The sequence below is a fragment of the Mugil cephalus genome, chromosome 8, assembly GCF_022458985.1.
Source record: "Mugil cephalus isolate CIBA_MC_2020 chromosome 8, CIBA_Mcephalus_1.1, whole genome shotgun sequence".
Taxonomy (NCBI): Eukaryota; Metazoa; Chordata; class Actinopteri; order Mugiliformes; family Mugilidae; genus Mugil; species Mugil cephalus.
This window is the reverse complement of record NC_061777.1, coordinates 18,536,851-18,553,702: the sequence shown is the minus strand read 5'-3', so window position 1 is coordinate 18,553,702 and position 16,852 is coordinate 18,536,851. Positions and strand designations below refer to the sequence as shown.

Sequence of the window (16,852 nt, the reverse complement as noted above, 5' to 3'; positions counted from 1 at the left end):
AAGTCTAAAAATGCACAAGAGCACCTCTCGATGCATAACAGTTCCTCTTAGCAATTCTGTTTAAATTTTATCTATACAAGGTCAGTTTGTAGAGCGTGCTGCACGCTTGTTTACTGCTTCACATCCTGTTTTCTGTATTAAGTGTGTTTTATTTATTTTTTAACTGTTACCGCACTAAAAAAAAGTCCATTCTCTACAAGAAAGTGCCTATAAATGTTCATATTTCCCATTTAAATGTATTTAAACAAAGCATCTTACCCCTGTTTCCCTGTTACCATCTGTTTCTCAACAGTAAAAATGTCTAATAATGTGTTGTCAATAACCTCAAGGTGACATTTTGTTTATGACTGTAACTCACTTGCCAGATTTCCTTGCACCATTTGTGTTTTACTAAAGGCTGTTGCAAAATCAGATGTTTGTTTTTTTCCCCTTTACACTGCTTTCTTATCTTTGACTTTTGATTTCTTGACAAAGAAGTGCGCGGCCTATTGTCTATTTTCCTCCATGGTGAAATGACTTAATTTGGACTGATGAGACATTTCTATAAAGAAACACAAATCCACATTAACTCAGATGAACTCAAAGAAATGCCAACATCTGTCACTTATATAACAATCCATTGTATACAACTTTCTTCTTGGGCTGGCTTTGTGAGCACGTCGTTGACACAAAAATATGCTCTTAAGCAGTTCTCACTAAACTGACTCCCTAAGTTTCACCGTGACAAAAAATTCTTAAATATGTTTTTTGAGGCCAGACTCTCACTGACCCCAAACCGAACACTAGGACTTAATGACTGTTCACTTAAACTAGGCTCATTCTGAGATATAAGACATAATGGAGAAGAAACAAGCCAAGCTGAATGGAAAATTCTTGCCCTCAAATTCCTTTGAGTGTTTAGGCTGTAATGGACCATGAAGGGATGGATGAGTCACTCAGGGTCTCTCCCACTGACCTCTCTTTTGGGCCCTCTCACAACTGAGTAGAGGCTGTTTCTCTACGTGTTACCCCTTGGTATGGGTTTGTTTGTGTGTGTTTGTGTGTGCGTGTGTTTGGCTGAGTAATGCAGTGGGCCAGGGCACTGGACGTTATCTCACTCAGCGTTTGTGAGAGAATTGCTCGTCGTGTCCGTGAAGCAACCTTGGTGACATGGCCGTCAGAATAGTGAGGTGATGCGTGTTTATCTAGGTGGTGATAGCGAGGCGACCTTGTGGGCACCGCTCTTATATATACGGTCACTTTCAAGCGTCTGCAGACAGATTCCAAAAACCCTCTACAGCGCTCGTAGCCATTCACCCAGTCCTTTTCAGATCATTTGCAGCTCAGACGGAATTTAAATTGTGACTAACTTGCTTTTACAGTCTTTCTTTAATTCCCTGAAAGCTCCTAGAAACTCCTCTAACAATAAAATGCTGCCTGCAACTTTTAAGCTGTGTGCTGGCATCTCCTATCGGCACATGAGGAACATGACAGGTGAGTGAGCCATCAAGTTGGACATTCAGGGCTGTCGTATTGACCTAGTTCTTCCTGTTTTACTGTATGCTAATCTACACGATTTCCCATCTGAGTTCTGCATTCAGGATCAGAGTGGTTAAATGAATAAAAGCAACTCCATTTGTTCTTCCTTTATCCAGCATGTGAAATGCAGCAACTGTGTTATTTCTGTTTCTGTTTTCCAGGAATCAGAAGAAATGCCATGGTGGCCATTCATCATGAGCTGAAAAGACTAGCAGGTCCAGACCCCAGTAACTGGATCAGCCAAGTCCGCAGACGAAGCTCCCTTCTCAGTGAGTTGATTATTTGACCTGGTATACTACCACACAGATTCACGTAGATAGATTGTAGTTCTGAGCGTGTAGTGTGTTAGTGGCAGTCTATTCAATCTTGCATTTTACCAGAGGGAATTTTAGAGTTTTTGTAGCCTGCTGCCTGATGGGAGCAGCTGAAAGGAGCAGTGAAGAGTCTGTAGTGAACGAGAACCTTCTTCCCAGTGTGAGACTGTGAAGGTCTGAGAGTTGGATGTTGGTGTGTTTGAGAAACAAGTCATCTTCGGTCCTCCTTGTAATACCCTTGTGCATATTGTGTGAAGGACAGGTGGTGGTCAGTCTCAGTGCCCAGATACTTAAAGATCTTGACCTGTTCCACTACCTGCCCGTGTTAAAGGCTATGAACACATGTCATTTCATCATGGAAATGCAGTCAAGATTTTCTCATTTGGAATATCTCATTTAAGGTTCTCGGATCGAGGAGAGCAGCTACAGCGAGACAGAGATGTCTTACGTGAAGCAGGGCGAGGATGCGTTGCAGAAGGCCATCAGCATCCTCAGCGAGCAGGACGGCTGGACCATTGAAACTGTGGCTGTAAGTGCCGTTACTGGAACTGAACCCACAGAGCAGAATCACAGCTCACTGCAGTACTAAGTCATGCAAAGATTTGTACCTGCACGTATGTAGCAGAGGTGATTTAAGGTGGTTCAGTGTTCCAGTGGAAATGGCTTGTGGCCCACTTGAATACTTCCTGCATTTTTATCCACCTCTTTACAGGCGAATGGAGATAAGGTCCTGAGCAAGGTGTTGCCTGACATCGGGAAGGTGTTCAAGCTGGAAGTGATGCTGGAGCAACATCCTGACAATCTTTACCAAGAGCTGGTGGGGAATATGGAGCAGATGGGCGAGTGGAACCCTAATGTCAAACAGGTCAAAGTAAGAGAGTAGCTCCGGCACCAGTTGGGACATTGTGAAAGCTCCATTTTTGGTTGTGGTATTTGAAAATATCTATCAAAAAGCCCTGACACATTTTTTTTTTTTATGTTGGGATGGCCCAGATTCTTCAGAAAATCGGCCAGGACACAATGATTACTCATGAAGTATCTGCAGAGACACCTGGAAATGTGGTTGGCCCAAGGGACTTTGTCAGTGTCCGCTGCGCCAAACGCCGAGGCTCCACCTGCTTCCTGGCTGGAATGTCCACTCAGCACCCGAAAATGCCTGAGCAGAGCGGTGTAGTCAGGTTAGTCAAGAGGAATCACCAGCGGGGTGGGGGTAGGGGGGGATCATTTACTTGCACGTGGACCGCACTTTAGATCTGAGTATTTATGTGGAATGGAGTGACTGATCTAATAACTGACGCGTATTAATTACTGCATTTTTCAGAGCGGAGAATGGGCCAACTTGTATTGTTATGAAGCCCTGTGCTGAAGACCCCAATAAGACCAAGTTCACTTGGTTACTAAGTATAGATCTAAAGGTACAAACAACTGCTATGTCAGTCTTCTCGTTTCTTAAACTGATTTGTAGTTAAATTTGCTTAGGAACTGAAAGAAAAACCTGTCCACAAAAATCGTGTCGTCCAATTTAACGCTGGCTTTGTCTTTGTCTTTGTCTTTGTCGTATTCAGGGCTGGATCCCGAAGACAATCATAAACAGAGTGCTCTCTCAGACGCAGGTGGACTTTGCCAACCACCTCAGGCAAAGAATGGCTAATAATGTTTCTATGGAGATGGCTCATGCCTGCTGACACAAGAAGCCTCTTGAGCTTTGGCACAGTGTGCTCAACGGTGGCAGAAGCAGCAACCCCAGCTCATTAGAAAATCATAGAAATCTGCTTACAACCTAAGGATTGTGGAGATCAGATGATGTTGTGCTTTTCTGAGATCTTAATAACGCCTTAATAGAAATGTGAGTTTTTCTCGACCCCAATAATAGAAAATCTGTTATAGGGTTTAACGTAACTGACATGAATCTGCACCTTGAGTGTTTCTGATTGTAGTCATTTTGGCCTGGTCTGGTCTTTTGAAAACAAATGTAAAGAAAGATTACACTGTTAGTGTTCTGTTACTCGTGAAATGTAGATGACAAACCAAACAGACTATAATCTCTATCACTGTTATTATTTAATTACTATGTTATACAAATTATAAAATGGCAACTTAAAAGTGCTTCAGTCTCCCAGTTATAAAAAGGAGTAGGAGCCTGTTAAATAACATGGCCAACTTTCACACATTACCATGGCACAGAACACGCTCATCTGCAAAGGTGCCAAAACTAGCAAACAGTATCTTGCAGTCTAAATCTGATTTATGACAAGTGTCATCAGTGCAAGCACGTAAAACACTAAATTCTATAGCACTCCAATTATCCTTCCCTCTGCTGTGAAATCGCACTTGCATTTTCAATGTTTTATTTATTGTTGCTCAGGTGCATTGCATTAACGAGACTGCCAAGTGAATAAATGACAGCGGTGTCACTGATATTTATATATTTTTGCTCATATTGTTCTGTTGGAGAATGATTTGTCCATCCTATTCTGATGCACGAGAACTCAAATAAAATCACTTTCCGCCTTTTATTGGTCGTTTGCTTCACTACAAAGTACTCGGGCACAATTCATCTGGGGGAAACATTAAGCTGAACAGAAACCATAAAACTTCTCTGGGAAATAACACAGCAGTTGCACAATTATTCCGTTTTGAAAGGGAGGAGATGGATGAATATAAAGGTTGTTTTTAAATCATGACAAATGTAGTTCATAAAAAAATATCTTCCTGTTCCATGTGGGTTTTCAGACCGACGCTTTGCCAGAATGAGCAGGTGTTTGGCCATTCAGATGTGCGAGGAGCCCAGCAGCTAGCTGCTTACTGCGAGCCAACAGCACATTCCCCAAGATCAAGTAACAGTGGATTTCATCCCAAACAGGAAATCTGTCCTCCATTACTGCCAGTTGTGTAACATTTTGACTATTTTGCATGGGTTTGCTCGATACAAAATGTTTTGCAACAACTCATTTCCTTGGACATATAGTGCAGACTACAGGGGGCAGGATCACTTCAGTTGAATACGTTCTGTCTCGCAGTAGCTGCAATATATTAATCTCCACTCCTTCAGAATTATGTGTCACACCACTGAGGACTGTATTCTAGTCTTTCCCAAAGAACTTTTGATAAATTAGGCCAAAGACAAATGCCCACTCCTGTGTGTTTCACAAGACACACATTTAAGCAGAATAGACATAAGTGCAGGCTTGTGTTTTCCCTCCCATTTTCCTTGAAAGAATGTTCCAGAAGGTAGTAATCGACATCTGCTTGAAATCCCTCAAAATCCGAGCATAAGCAGATGTGACGTGAGTTGTAGACATTCAGAGATCCTGTTCCGTTATTTGTGTAATGAGAGGAGAGGAGAAACTCTGGGCTGGAGGAAAGGGAAAATTATCCTCTGTAGATAAGTTGTGTAATAAGCCCAGAAAGACAAAACAAACTATCTGGCAGCCATATTGAATCCTTGGCATTTATGAAAGCTGTGATTAATTTATTTTTCTTTTCTTTTTTTTCCTTTTTTCCCTCCAATATCCATCTGTGTGTCCTTGACTGAAATTAAGCTCCAAACATCAGTCTCTTTTTTTTTTCCGAAGGGAGGACATTTAGGCACATTCTTGCACCTACAGAGAAAAAGACAAAGCTTTCTATCAAAATATAACAGGACATGTTCTATATAACATATAGTATATAATACAGGTGTAGCATTTAGACCACTGACAGGAGAAGTGAATAACATAAATCGTCTTGTGACAATTCAGTGTTCCGCTGGGAAAAGGTATTCATGTGGATGTTACTTAGACATGTAGGACCCACCTAGACCAGACCAGACACCCTCACCCCATAGCAATGACACTGCTTGATGGCAGCAGCCATCCCCAGCAGGATGCAGCCTGACACAGACACACACACAAAAACGTTTTAGGAACAACTCAAGAAAAACATGAATAACAGCACAAGGTGTTGACCTGGCCTCCACTAGATCCCAATTTGATTAAGTATCTGTGGGATGATCCACAGAGCCCCCTCCTCTCAACCCATAGGACCCTCTGTGCAGTAACCTATATTTATGCTGATATTGTGCAATAACTCATCTTAACTCATGTTTTCTTTATATATTTATTGGAATCTGGACTCACCATGTGCAATAATTTTCCACTGTGCAACGCTCCATATTCAATGTTATTATAGAGCAACAACAGGGAACACATGTTCAGTTATACTGGTACATCATTTTATTTTTTATATTTTTTGCATTATTGTGTGTATTCTTATTCTAACTGCCTACTTATTCTTATATATTGTTATTGTTCTCAACACTGGTACACTTAGTAGTTTCCGCTTTAACAAAAAGTAATGTCCCCCTGGGATAAATAAATTAATTCTAATTCTGATTTTGGAATCACAAGGGAGCCTACACAATATTAGGTAGGTTATAACATAACATAACATAACATAACATAACATAACATAACATAACATAACATAACATAACATAACATAACATAACATAACATAACATAACGTAACATAGCATAACTGGTTTAATAATTGTGTTTTTTCTATTGACTGCTTTGGTTCAGAGGAAATACTCAAGCAAAGAATAGTATCTGTGCTGATGGAAAATGTGCCCCCTGTGCGAGAGAAAGCAATGACGTAATGAGGCCAGTGTGGGACAAGAAACCACAATTCCCAGGATGCACTTGAAATTACCGTGGCCACTGGACGGGGGAAGGGAAGCTGAGATTGGAGGGAGAAACAATCAGAAACTGAGGTACTTTTAAAACGCTTTATAATCACGTTATATTCCCGGACAGGCCACGGCACGCACTGCTTCTGGTGTATTTAACGCACCTTGAAGACCAAATCAGATTTATTCGCATGTCGCTGTCGGATTTTGGGGGAAAGACTCCATCCCCGTTACAGTTCAACAGAGCTGCAGCTAGCCCGTTAGTTAGCCTGGCAGCTGGCTCCTCTTGTGTTGGCCAACTAGGTGTCGACTGCTCGTTTGCACGTAAAATTCGTGACAATTTATTGTAGGTGTTTGCCGCAAGTTGTGGGTGGCTTGCATGCAATTTGCGCTCCTCGGTCGGAGATGAAGCGGTGGCTGCTGCTAGCTGACATAGTGCTTAGCTCGTCGGTTGCTACAGATAATGGTAGCTAGCTGACGTTAGGCTCTTACTGTCAACGCGTCGACAACTGTCACCCGAGAAAGCTGAATTTATCCTGTGTTATTTTTTATTTTTCATTTCATGTATTTATTTCCCGTGACTCTGCTCTGGACTGCACTGCTGTGTTGCATTGTTACTTGCTGTGATTTAAAGAGTGATGGAGGAAGTGTGCAGATACCTTGTTTGAGGAAAAGTAGCAATATGACGCTGTAAAAAAAAAAAAGAAGAAAAATCTCCATTACAAGTAGAAGTAATGCACTGACAATGTACTTTTAAAGGAAAGTATGAATACAGTGCTTTACACCACTAAATGTAGGTATCTCTGGGATAATAATTAAGTGGGTAGCATCTTGGACAGTACGATTAATAGACATTTTGAAAATGCCCATACTCAAGTTTAGACTTTGGAATAACGAGTGAAACAGTAATTGACACGAAACATTGACTGGGTCTTGGTATTGTGCATGTGTGCCATTAACCTTTATTTATTTATTTATTTATTTATTGAATGCCTGATCCATACCTACTATGACACATCAAAATCTCTGCTGGGAGAAAATTTGTATTAGCAGCTGCAATTTATTCAGTTTTTCGTGTTTTATGTATCACCTTTTAGGTAATAATTGATTTATGCATTGCTTATTTTCAGATATTTACTGACCTCGTCCTTTAACCATTGTTTTTGTTGCACTTTGCAGATACTGTGTGCGTATGACAGACTCTGTCCATTCAAGAATCCTCTCCATGAGCCAAATCTCTCCAGACACTTCCAGTTCTCACTTTGAAAGTTTTCTGCTGATTCGCGTCAGGCTGAAGACGTAACGCGGCTTGAGTGAACGTGAATGAAACTGTATCGGTAGCTCTAGGCGCACACTGGATTTGTCTCTGGGTGCCAAAGTGATGAAGTGTCTTGGACGAGGAGAGCCGAGCCCTGAAAAGCAATGTCATTATCCAGCCTCCGTGTACCTCTGGTGGGGTTGAGGAGGAAGGAGGCAGGTTTCCAGGAAGCTCGTGCATTGATGGATAGCGTTTTCCTCCTGTCAGCTCTTGCAGACTGATACCTGTGCATTACCATCAATGCCCATCAGTGCTCGAGGAGTAGCTAATAAAACCGGACTGCCATCAAAAACCGCACAGTTATCGCTGTTAGAAGGAGAATATGATGAGCACAACATGGATTTCTTCTGCCGTTGACGCAGTTTGGTGAAATCAAGCTGGTGACTGTGGACATTCGTAACTGTATTGTGCATGTAGAGGGAAGCATAGTTACTTGCAGTCAGTATAAGTGTGCGCTACAGAAACCATGGTGGTCTTTGCATCAACTCCTACAAAAAACATCTCGGTGCAGGACTTCAGCAGCCCTTAGAGGCCGGGATCAGGAACACACTTGGAAGCCGACAAGCTCACATGCAATGGAAGAAGACATTGATATTGCATCCCACATTGAGGTAACATTATTTTAATCTGTGGTTTAATCACATTGCAGTGTTCCATTAAAATGGAGAGCAACACCTGCCATGTTGGTCATTGTTGCCCTGTTGGCTGTGTCACCCTCAGGGGGGTAAATGTTTCCATCTTGCGTTGCATTGTTGTTTAATGTTAAACAACTAATAGCTCATTTGTTTAAGCACAATCAGACGTGTTGAACGTAAAGCCTGGGGTCATCAGTTCTCCCTGTGATTTAGCTGTAATCTCTGGTCTGGCTTGCTCGGCGTGTTGCTCTGGTGGCAGTTGACCAGGCGTTTCTCGTATCCCCAGCTTGGTTTTCTAGCCATAACATTACCTCTTGCCTCTCTGGTCTCTAACCTTGTGTATTGCTGTATTTGTAAATAGTTTGATAATTATGTCCGTCTACTCTGTGACAAGCTCAACACAAATGAACATGGGTAGTTTTCCTGAAAGTAAACATACTCTTAAATTCTAAGCATATCCTTAGTACATACGAGAAGAGGCAAGTAAGCAACTTTTGAAGCATCTCTGAGATACAGGTTAGCGTGTTGTACTTAATACTTAATTTAATACATTTTGTATTCATTTTCAGGAATGCCATGAATTGATAATGAATTGTTTTGAAAGGAGTGAAAGCTGTGCTATTTATTCATTGTGTCTGAAGCATCTTTTCTCTGTTGCTGCCCTTTTCTTAGGGTCTAAATGGTTTGTCCCATGAATGTAAACCTTTAGAGGAGATCACCAATGGACACTCCAACCATAAACCCGTGAGTAAAGCTACAAACTAATTTCTCAGTGTTATTACTAGTCGTCCATTTTAATTTAGGAATTGTCTGAACCTTTTTTCTTTGTAGGTCATGAATGGACTGGTTGTTGGTCATAATGTCAAAGATCACACCAACGGTAGTGCACCTCTCAGATCCCTGCCGGTAATTAAATCCTATTCTTAATATCTCTTTTTAAAATGCAATGTCTCTAACTGATTGTCATCTAATCCTGTATTTGTTAATTGTCCAGATTTCAGCATTGAAGCAGAACGGTCTTCTGCAGTCTTTGGCAGCTGGAGGGGACCAGCCCAGACCTGCAGGTAACACATACAACCTTCTTTCGTCTCATCCTCTTCCCACAGGAATGTGTGTCTCTTAGATACCAAGCATCTGTTGCAAGTTAACCCTCAACCAGGAGCTAAGGTTACCTGTTTGGAGAAAGCACAGTGTCTCTCTGGAGGATGCTGGTCTGTTAGATAGAACGGATTCATGACTGAGAGTTAACTGGGTGGATGTCACCTTAGTAATGTAGCTCGGTGGACGAGCAGAGGCTCGTCTTGTTTGAGTTGGTTGCCTTGGCTAACCCATGTGATTCTGATTTACATAAGAAAATGAGAATGTGGAGTTGGAAAAGGCCAGGGAGGAATGGGAGGCTCTGGAGAACATCCAACCAGGTAGGATGCATCTTCCTGACTCGCATGTTTTCATCAGGATGACACTACTTCACTTGATTTGTTTTTTGTTTCCAAGTTTATTTTCTGAAAGAATCCCTTTTGTATAATTCACTCCCAGCTCTTTCTGAGGATTCAAACCCGACCCCACTCATCTCCTTCAATGAAGCTCTGCAGTACTTTCAGACCACAGACCTTGGGGACTTACTGGTGAGGAGTGCAACACACACACACACAACAGCAAATTAAAACATCAGAGAAGAATAAATCAAAAAGCAACGCTTTTACCAATTTTAAATGGTATTTTTGATCTTGTCATCTGCAGAAGAACATCCAGCCAACTATTCGCAGGACCGGTCTGGCCGCGATCACACATTTCCTCTTTGGTCCTCCGCGGCTACACAGGGAACTCCTGGAGGAGAGGGATCTCGTCTTTGCCATTGCACAGTGTGAGTGTGCACATGTGCCTGGTCTGTTAGTGTAATCATCCCACATTGTGTAAAGCCCGTGAGTGTTCCTAATAAAACACTGACCTTCTCCTTTGCATGTTTGCGTGCGTCTTTGCATATTTGTGTGCCTTCTCTAGGCCCCGTGGACAACAGCCAAACAGTTCACATGCGTGTCCTCCAGACCATTTACAAGAGGCTGATAGGCAGCAGGCTGGACTGTCCTCGCTTTGGTGCACACTGGGAAAACATCGGCTTTCAGGGTAAGACACCAATACGCCAATCGGCTGTGTGTTTAAGTCACCTCATCTTGAAAGCCTTGGCAAAAGTCACTGTTTGTCAGAGTAAATTAATTCAGATAAGTGGGCTAGAGGCCTCTTTATCCAAAATTGTAGCCGGCACTCTTAGTCTTAAGAGTCTTTGTGTCGATTTGTCTTCTGTGCTGCAGGTACAGACCCAGCCACTGACCTGCGTGGTACTGGCTTCCTGGGACTGATGCATACTCTGTACTTTGTGATGGACCCAGAGACTCTGCCACTGGCTAGAGATATCTACAAGCTATCACAACACCCTACGCAGGTATGGCCAGGTCATAAAATACAGTCCCATATGGCAGTTTCCTTAGTCCAGAGTCAGCAAATGTCTGCAGGCATTTGTGTGATTTATTCATGTGTTTTATGTTTATATTGGCCTTCTGATCAGGAATCAAATCGTACTAATCCTTCAGAGGAACACTAAAACTCTTTTCTTAGTTGTGCTGCTTTATCGCTGACCCTGACCTTCAGCCTCCATCCAGAGGGACCCGGAGAGGAGGAGGATTTTCCCTCTGGGATCAATAAATCGTGCTACAAGACAAGCATCGAGACTTCTTTTAGAAATTATTCCTTGTGGATAGACAGTAAATTTCCTTGTGTATTTTCTGTGGTTTAGAACTTTCCATTCAGTGTGATGTCAATCAACATGACCCGCATCGCTCTACAAGTACTCAGAGAGGAGGCCTTGTCTAAGTGAGTCCTTTTCCCTCACTTTTTTTGCTTCACTGCATCTTTATAGATAGATATATAGACAGATAGATACATACATACATAGTCCAGTTCCAGTCACAGTCCTTTCTGTGTTTGTTCTTACCAGGGAGTGCAATCGTCGTCAGCAAGTGGTCGGTGTGTTGAATGAGTTCTACGTTGCCACGTATCTGCACTTGTACCAACTGTGGAAGACACAGCAGAAGACCATTGCTGACTCTGGCTTTGTCCTAAAAGGTTAAGAACTTGGCTGTTACTAAGCTTATTATGTTAGTTTCATTTTTAATGAAATCTAATTTTTCTTGTTGTCCATTAAATTGGAGCTACAACCAGCAGCCTTAGCTATAGCTTAGCTTAGCACAAAGACTGTAAATTTGGCAACATGGCCGGCCTTAGTCCTCAGAAAATCTGCCTCAAGAGCAAAGAAGAAGAGTCCTGTAAATCTAACTACCATTTTTACCTTTCTCTCTGTGTACAAGTTAAACAGACTTTGAGAGCTTTAGAGTGACTAACGGACTGATTGTCTCACCATTTCACAGACACAGGCTGCATGTTTCCCTCTGTTTCCACTCTTTGTACTAAGCTGCATTGCCGTCTTAGCTTCTCCTTTAAAACACGAGCCCCGCGTCCGTCTCCGTACTCGGTTAAACACAGATTGTCATCCCAGTGTGAGTCCTACAATTTCTGTGTTTTGTAACCATCAGAAGTGGAGCTGTTTGCCAAAAAGAACCCCAAGCAGATGCTGCGCCGACTAGAGGTCTTCCTGAAAGAGAGGCGGGCAGGTGGGATCCCCCGTGGGACGTCGCCAGACCCTCAGGCCCAGCAGCCCTCTCCCAGCCTGGGGGAGCGAGGAGCCAGAGCTGGGATTGGACAGGGAAGCAAGGGAAAGGAGATGCACTTCACGGGAGTGTGTGATCTACCGCCAGACATGGAGGGAGAGGCCAGACTCATCTAAGCTAGACTCTGTGTGAGTGTGTGTATGTGTGCGTGCGCGTGTGCGTGTGTGTGTGAGAGTGAGTGAGTGAGAGCAATCCTGTCTGTGAGTTTATCTATTACTGTATGTGCAAGTGGCTTATTCAGAGATAGAAGAAGAGCCCCACCACACCCTGATCTAGGACCTGCTATCTGAACCTAACACTTCCACTACTTCCACTGATGCTGGGGTGCTGCACTTTGATCAGATTTAACTTGTGGATCTTTCAGAGTTATATTTGATTTTTCCTATTAATTTATTTTTTTTTTAAACAAAAAAAAGAAAAACAGGGGGGCATAGAACAATGGAAAATAAAGAGGACAGTAACACAAGATGTCACAAAACCAAAAGGAAGTGGATAGTTGCACTTTTCTATGGATTTCGTAGCCAAATCGATAGCTGCCAAATTCTTGTGGTTCAACTATACCCGTCTAGAAGTCCAAAATGTACACCGCCGTGTTGCAGGGATCTCTCAGCCAGGGTATGTAAGCATTGCAGAGGGGGGGGGGGGGGCGGTCTAGCGTCTTGCTCCAAGATACAGCTCCATCACTCGCAATGCAACTTAATGGCAGCGTTGATAGGTATTTATTACACGCTCTGATAACGTTATATTGAGTAGACGGAAAATGAACAGTTTCAAAACTCTGCTACAGAGCAAATAAAAGCATTTTTTTTTTTTTTATTATTATTATTGACATGATTCGGGAGGAGAAAAGAAAACACAGAGCTCACAAAAACGTTTAGGCAGGGAGCAGAAATTGCTGCCACTCACTGTTAGAGAACTACACCGTTGGCTTTGGATGCAGCTTGCTTTGAAGGTCCGATCACTTTGCGTCCTCTGTTAGGAGTGTGAATGAAATATGTGAACAATGTACGTGAATGACACTCAGTCCAGATGTGTGGAAGTGTAGCCAGTTGTTAGTGTAGAACTGGGGTCTGATAGTCTCGGTCCAGAGCCCCCACTCGGTGTGGGGGGGATATATTTTAAATAACTTTAAAAAAAAAAAAAAAAAAAAAAAGAAATATTTGAGTCCTTTCTTGAGGGATAGCTGTCCCTTTAATCCTAACTTCGCAGTTATCTGTAAAGGCACTTGTTTTCAAATGGATGGTTTATTGACCGTGAGAAGGATTTAAAGAATCACAACAAGACGTCGAGTTGAAGCGAAGGAGACACTTCATAACAGAGTCTGTGTGCTTGGCTCGGTCCCAGCTGACGCCCGAGGTCTGGTATGAGCTTTCTCTACATTCCGTTATAAAGCATGTGATTGTAATTTTATTTGACCAGTTAAAAGTTTATTCCCGTGCGTGTGTGCGTGTGTGTGTGTGTTTGTTTGCAGCCTCGAGTGTGTGTGTGCGTGTGTGTGGTAAAACAAACGAGCTGATATTGATGAAGGGTGCCTCTCCTCAGAGACGTATGGTACAGTATGCAATCCCAGCTCTCACTCTATGATAATCAAAACGCCAGTGCTGTGTGATGATAGAAATCGTTCCTAACTTCTTCAGGGTTTGTGCACTTGTGCGTGTGCGTGCGTGTGTGTGTGTGTTTCATATGACAGGAACTGACTACAGATGGGGTGCTTTCCTCTGCGCACAATATGCCAGCTTTACTAAGTACTTGATCCATCAAGCTGCAAAGACGGTACTTTTATCATTTAAAAATGGTACATGACATTATTGGGGACGATCTTATCCTAAAACAAACACGCCGTTTGGTTTGTTCTTTCAAGAACCAGACGTTGGCTGTGGACACAGCTGGTTTCAGCAGCTCTGTGGCCTGGGATGGGTGGAGCTCCTCAGCAAAGCTGGTTCCTGCTTTGTGCTAATGTGAAACCATCTCCCATCATTGTAGTCTCAATCTGTAGCATGTTCAGGTAGCACTAGTACTGTAGCATCCTATAGCCTCCTCCTCCTCCTCCTCCTCCTCCACCTCTTCTTCGTAAAGCTTGTTGATGTCATGTCTTGGTTACAGTCTGTAGTGTCGATGAGTGCGCAAACTGTTACTACTATAGCACATACATTTCATACTTTTAATTCAGCCTCCTCCAGTAGATCCTTATTTAGGTGGCACAGTGTATGTCTTGGAGAGACGTGGGTTAGGCTTGACACATAATTGAGCTCAAAATTGTCTTCTAAGAAGGTGATAGTAAATTCGGTGCCTGCATCCAGTGGGGTAAGAGTGCTGGTTCGTCCTTTTTTTTTTTCCCCTCTTTCATTTGAGCCATCGTGCCACAGTAGACTTCCTCCACGCGCGCGACGCGGCACACGGCGCCGGCCCCCGAAACATGCCAGCCTAACGGATAAACGAACACACACGCAGGGCATGTACATTTTCGATGTCAGCATCTACTCAGTGGTTCTCCGTCACCTCCGTTCTCCACCGTACAAATTCCTAAAACGAGCTGATGTAGTTGCCAACCGTTTGCAAGTCTTTTGATTGGTCAGGAAAATTTGCACTGTTGTAGATATTTGATAGTGTGTGTGACGTATGCAAGAGGAAACAGGCCATTTTCAATAGCCATATTGTGACGTTCATTATCGCCCGCATCGTGAAACAGGCTCCGTGAAGTCAGAGTTCCCCCTCCACGCTCAAAAAAAAAAAACAAACAAAAAAAAAAAAACATATTGCACCACCGATATTATCCCATGTTTAATTTTAGTTCACTTTAAACTGAGGAGCAGTACAGTGTATGTAAATCAGGAAGTTTGTATATAGAGAATTAATGATTGTAACTGTATGATTGTCTGTAGGGCATTATACTAAAACACATTGCTTACCTCAAGACTTGAGACAAATCTCTCCTTTCTCTCTCCTGATGTTTGCCTGGCCTCTCAGTCAGACTCTTTTTATGTTTCCTTGTACCTAGGCCTTCTCTCATTCCAATTGGACATGTTAAATAATTATATTCTGCACCTGAAGCACTACGTAATAGCAAACTAACACAAAAGCTGGTCAATGTTATATGTATTCTATTTAAAGACACATTTATAGACACTATATAGGCCCACACACGCTCTGGCACACATCTGCAGATTCAAATAAAAATCCTTTTTAAACCAATTTATAATTGGCCGATGTTTGCCATGTTGAAATAAGCTGGTTTTCTTGTGGCTTCAGTGATAGTACAGTATACTTTTGCTGTGATTAAGTGTTTGATGTCAGGACAACGCACTGAAGCGATCCTGTCTTTACAGCTCCAGTCACAAACAAATTGTTTAATATATGATTGTGAAGATATAGGCTTGACTAGCAGTTATAATACTGTGTATGCTTTGACCTTGGTATATATTAAAAGTATCCAAACAAGGCCTGATTTATCCTCTCATTTTACCAAAAGTTATATTTTCAGCAGTCGTAATAAATCATATTCTTATGTGTTGAACATCGTTTGGAGTCTCCTCAGTTGAGAAACCAGAACCAAGAGTAAAAAAAAATATATATATATATAAATAAAAGAATAAAAAATAAACGGGTTCTTGCAGGATGTCGGATGCTCTGAGAGGTGTGGTCTGAAGTTCTGCTTCCCACAGCAGCAGCTCGGCAAATACAATCAATTCTCAATATCCTGCGCTTTATATGAAGGTGTTTTACTGTTGCGGTCGTCGTCATGTCCTTCAGAGCATTTTATGACTGTACCTTGATTGTAGAAGCCCTATTTTATACTGAGAGTTATTTCAGAATACAGTATGTGCTGTTTTACATTAAATGTATTGTATGGAGAAAGCTAAATAAATGCTGTTTAAAAACTACATCGTTCTCCTTCACACTCTATTAAAGAACTGTGCTCTGTATATGTTTTGCTTTGAACAATGTAGTTACCCATGCACATCTATTTTTTTTTATGATCGTTTTGTGATCTAGGAGCCAGATGTACTGTGATGGATTTTAAAATCACAAAAGAAAAACTCTTGGCATGTTTCCTGATGAATTTTCTTTTGAGTTATTGTGAGCAGCCCAGTTTTTCAATACTCACCCTTTGAGTTGTCTTTTTATTTCATTTTTGAATTTTGGATTATTTATATATAAATTAATTGACTGATTTTCTTAGTCTATTTGTGAGGTACCCTTAATGGGGATCAGTAAGCAGTCATGAAATACATGTATATATCGATGGTACATGTGCAATAGAAGCAGCAACAAACTATGAAATTACTAATACTAAACCATTTTGAAATGAATTAAACATGAGCTCATAACTGCCAGGGATTACTAGTTTATGCTATGGTTGCCACTAACAGCAGTATGTTGTAGTCAAATTATGAATATGCGTATTATATATTATATATAAAAATTAAGGTTAAGTGGACAGTTATTCTTTTCTTTTTTTTTTTAAAGAATTTCTTAGAATTACTTTGTACTTTGGAAATGTGTCATCCTGTGAGGCTATTTTGTGAATCCGCCACTAGAGTGCAGACTTTGATTGTGTCTACTGCTGCTACGCCCCTCATTCACATGGAGCCTTATGTGTAACACCACAAAATAAGACTCAACCAACAAATATTTGATTTGTATTTCACGTCACAGTTTCCAGCATTTATTAGTCA

General features: G+C 41.8%; 2 protein-coding genes across 2 annotated transcripts; both read left to right on the top strand.

The window, feature by feature from the left end:
- Positions 1-1,251: 1,251 nt before the first annotated feature.
- On the top strand, positions 1,252-4,348 carry star (steroidogenic acute regulatory protein). Its single transcript, XM_047591387.1, has 7 exons — positions 1,252-1,473; positions 1,680-1,787; positions 2,234-2,361; positions 2,545-2,703; positions 2,826-3,010; positions 3,154-3,247; positions 3,398-4,348. The coding sequence occupies exons 1-7, from the start codon at positions 1,410-1,412 to the stop codon at positions 3,515-3,517; spliced, it is 858 nt and encodes a 285-aa protein (XP_047447343.1). The 5' UTR covers positions 1,252-1,409; the 3' UTR covers positions 3,518-4,348.
- Positions 4,349-6,514: 2,166 nt separating this feature from the next.
- elmod3 (ELMO/CED-12 domain containing 3) lies at positions 6,515-16,057 on the top strand. The gene is made up of 13 exons (XM_047591802.1): positions 6,515-6,585; positions 7,681-8,430; positions 9,127-9,198; positions 9,286-9,360; positions 9,449-9,518; positions 9,807-9,872; positions 9,991-10,079; positions 10,195-10,318; positions 10,456-10,578; positions 10,764-10,894; positions 11,246-11,322; positions 11,447-11,574; positions 12,042-16,057. Exons 2-13 carry the CDS (start codon positions 8,395-8,397, stop codon positions 12,290-12,292), a joined length of 1,242 nt encoding a protein of 413 aa, XP_047447758.1. The 5' UTR covers positions 6,515-6,585; positions 7,681-8,394; the 3' UTR covers positions 12,293-16,057.
- The last annotated feature ends 795 nt before the right edge of the window (positions 16,058-16,852 follow it).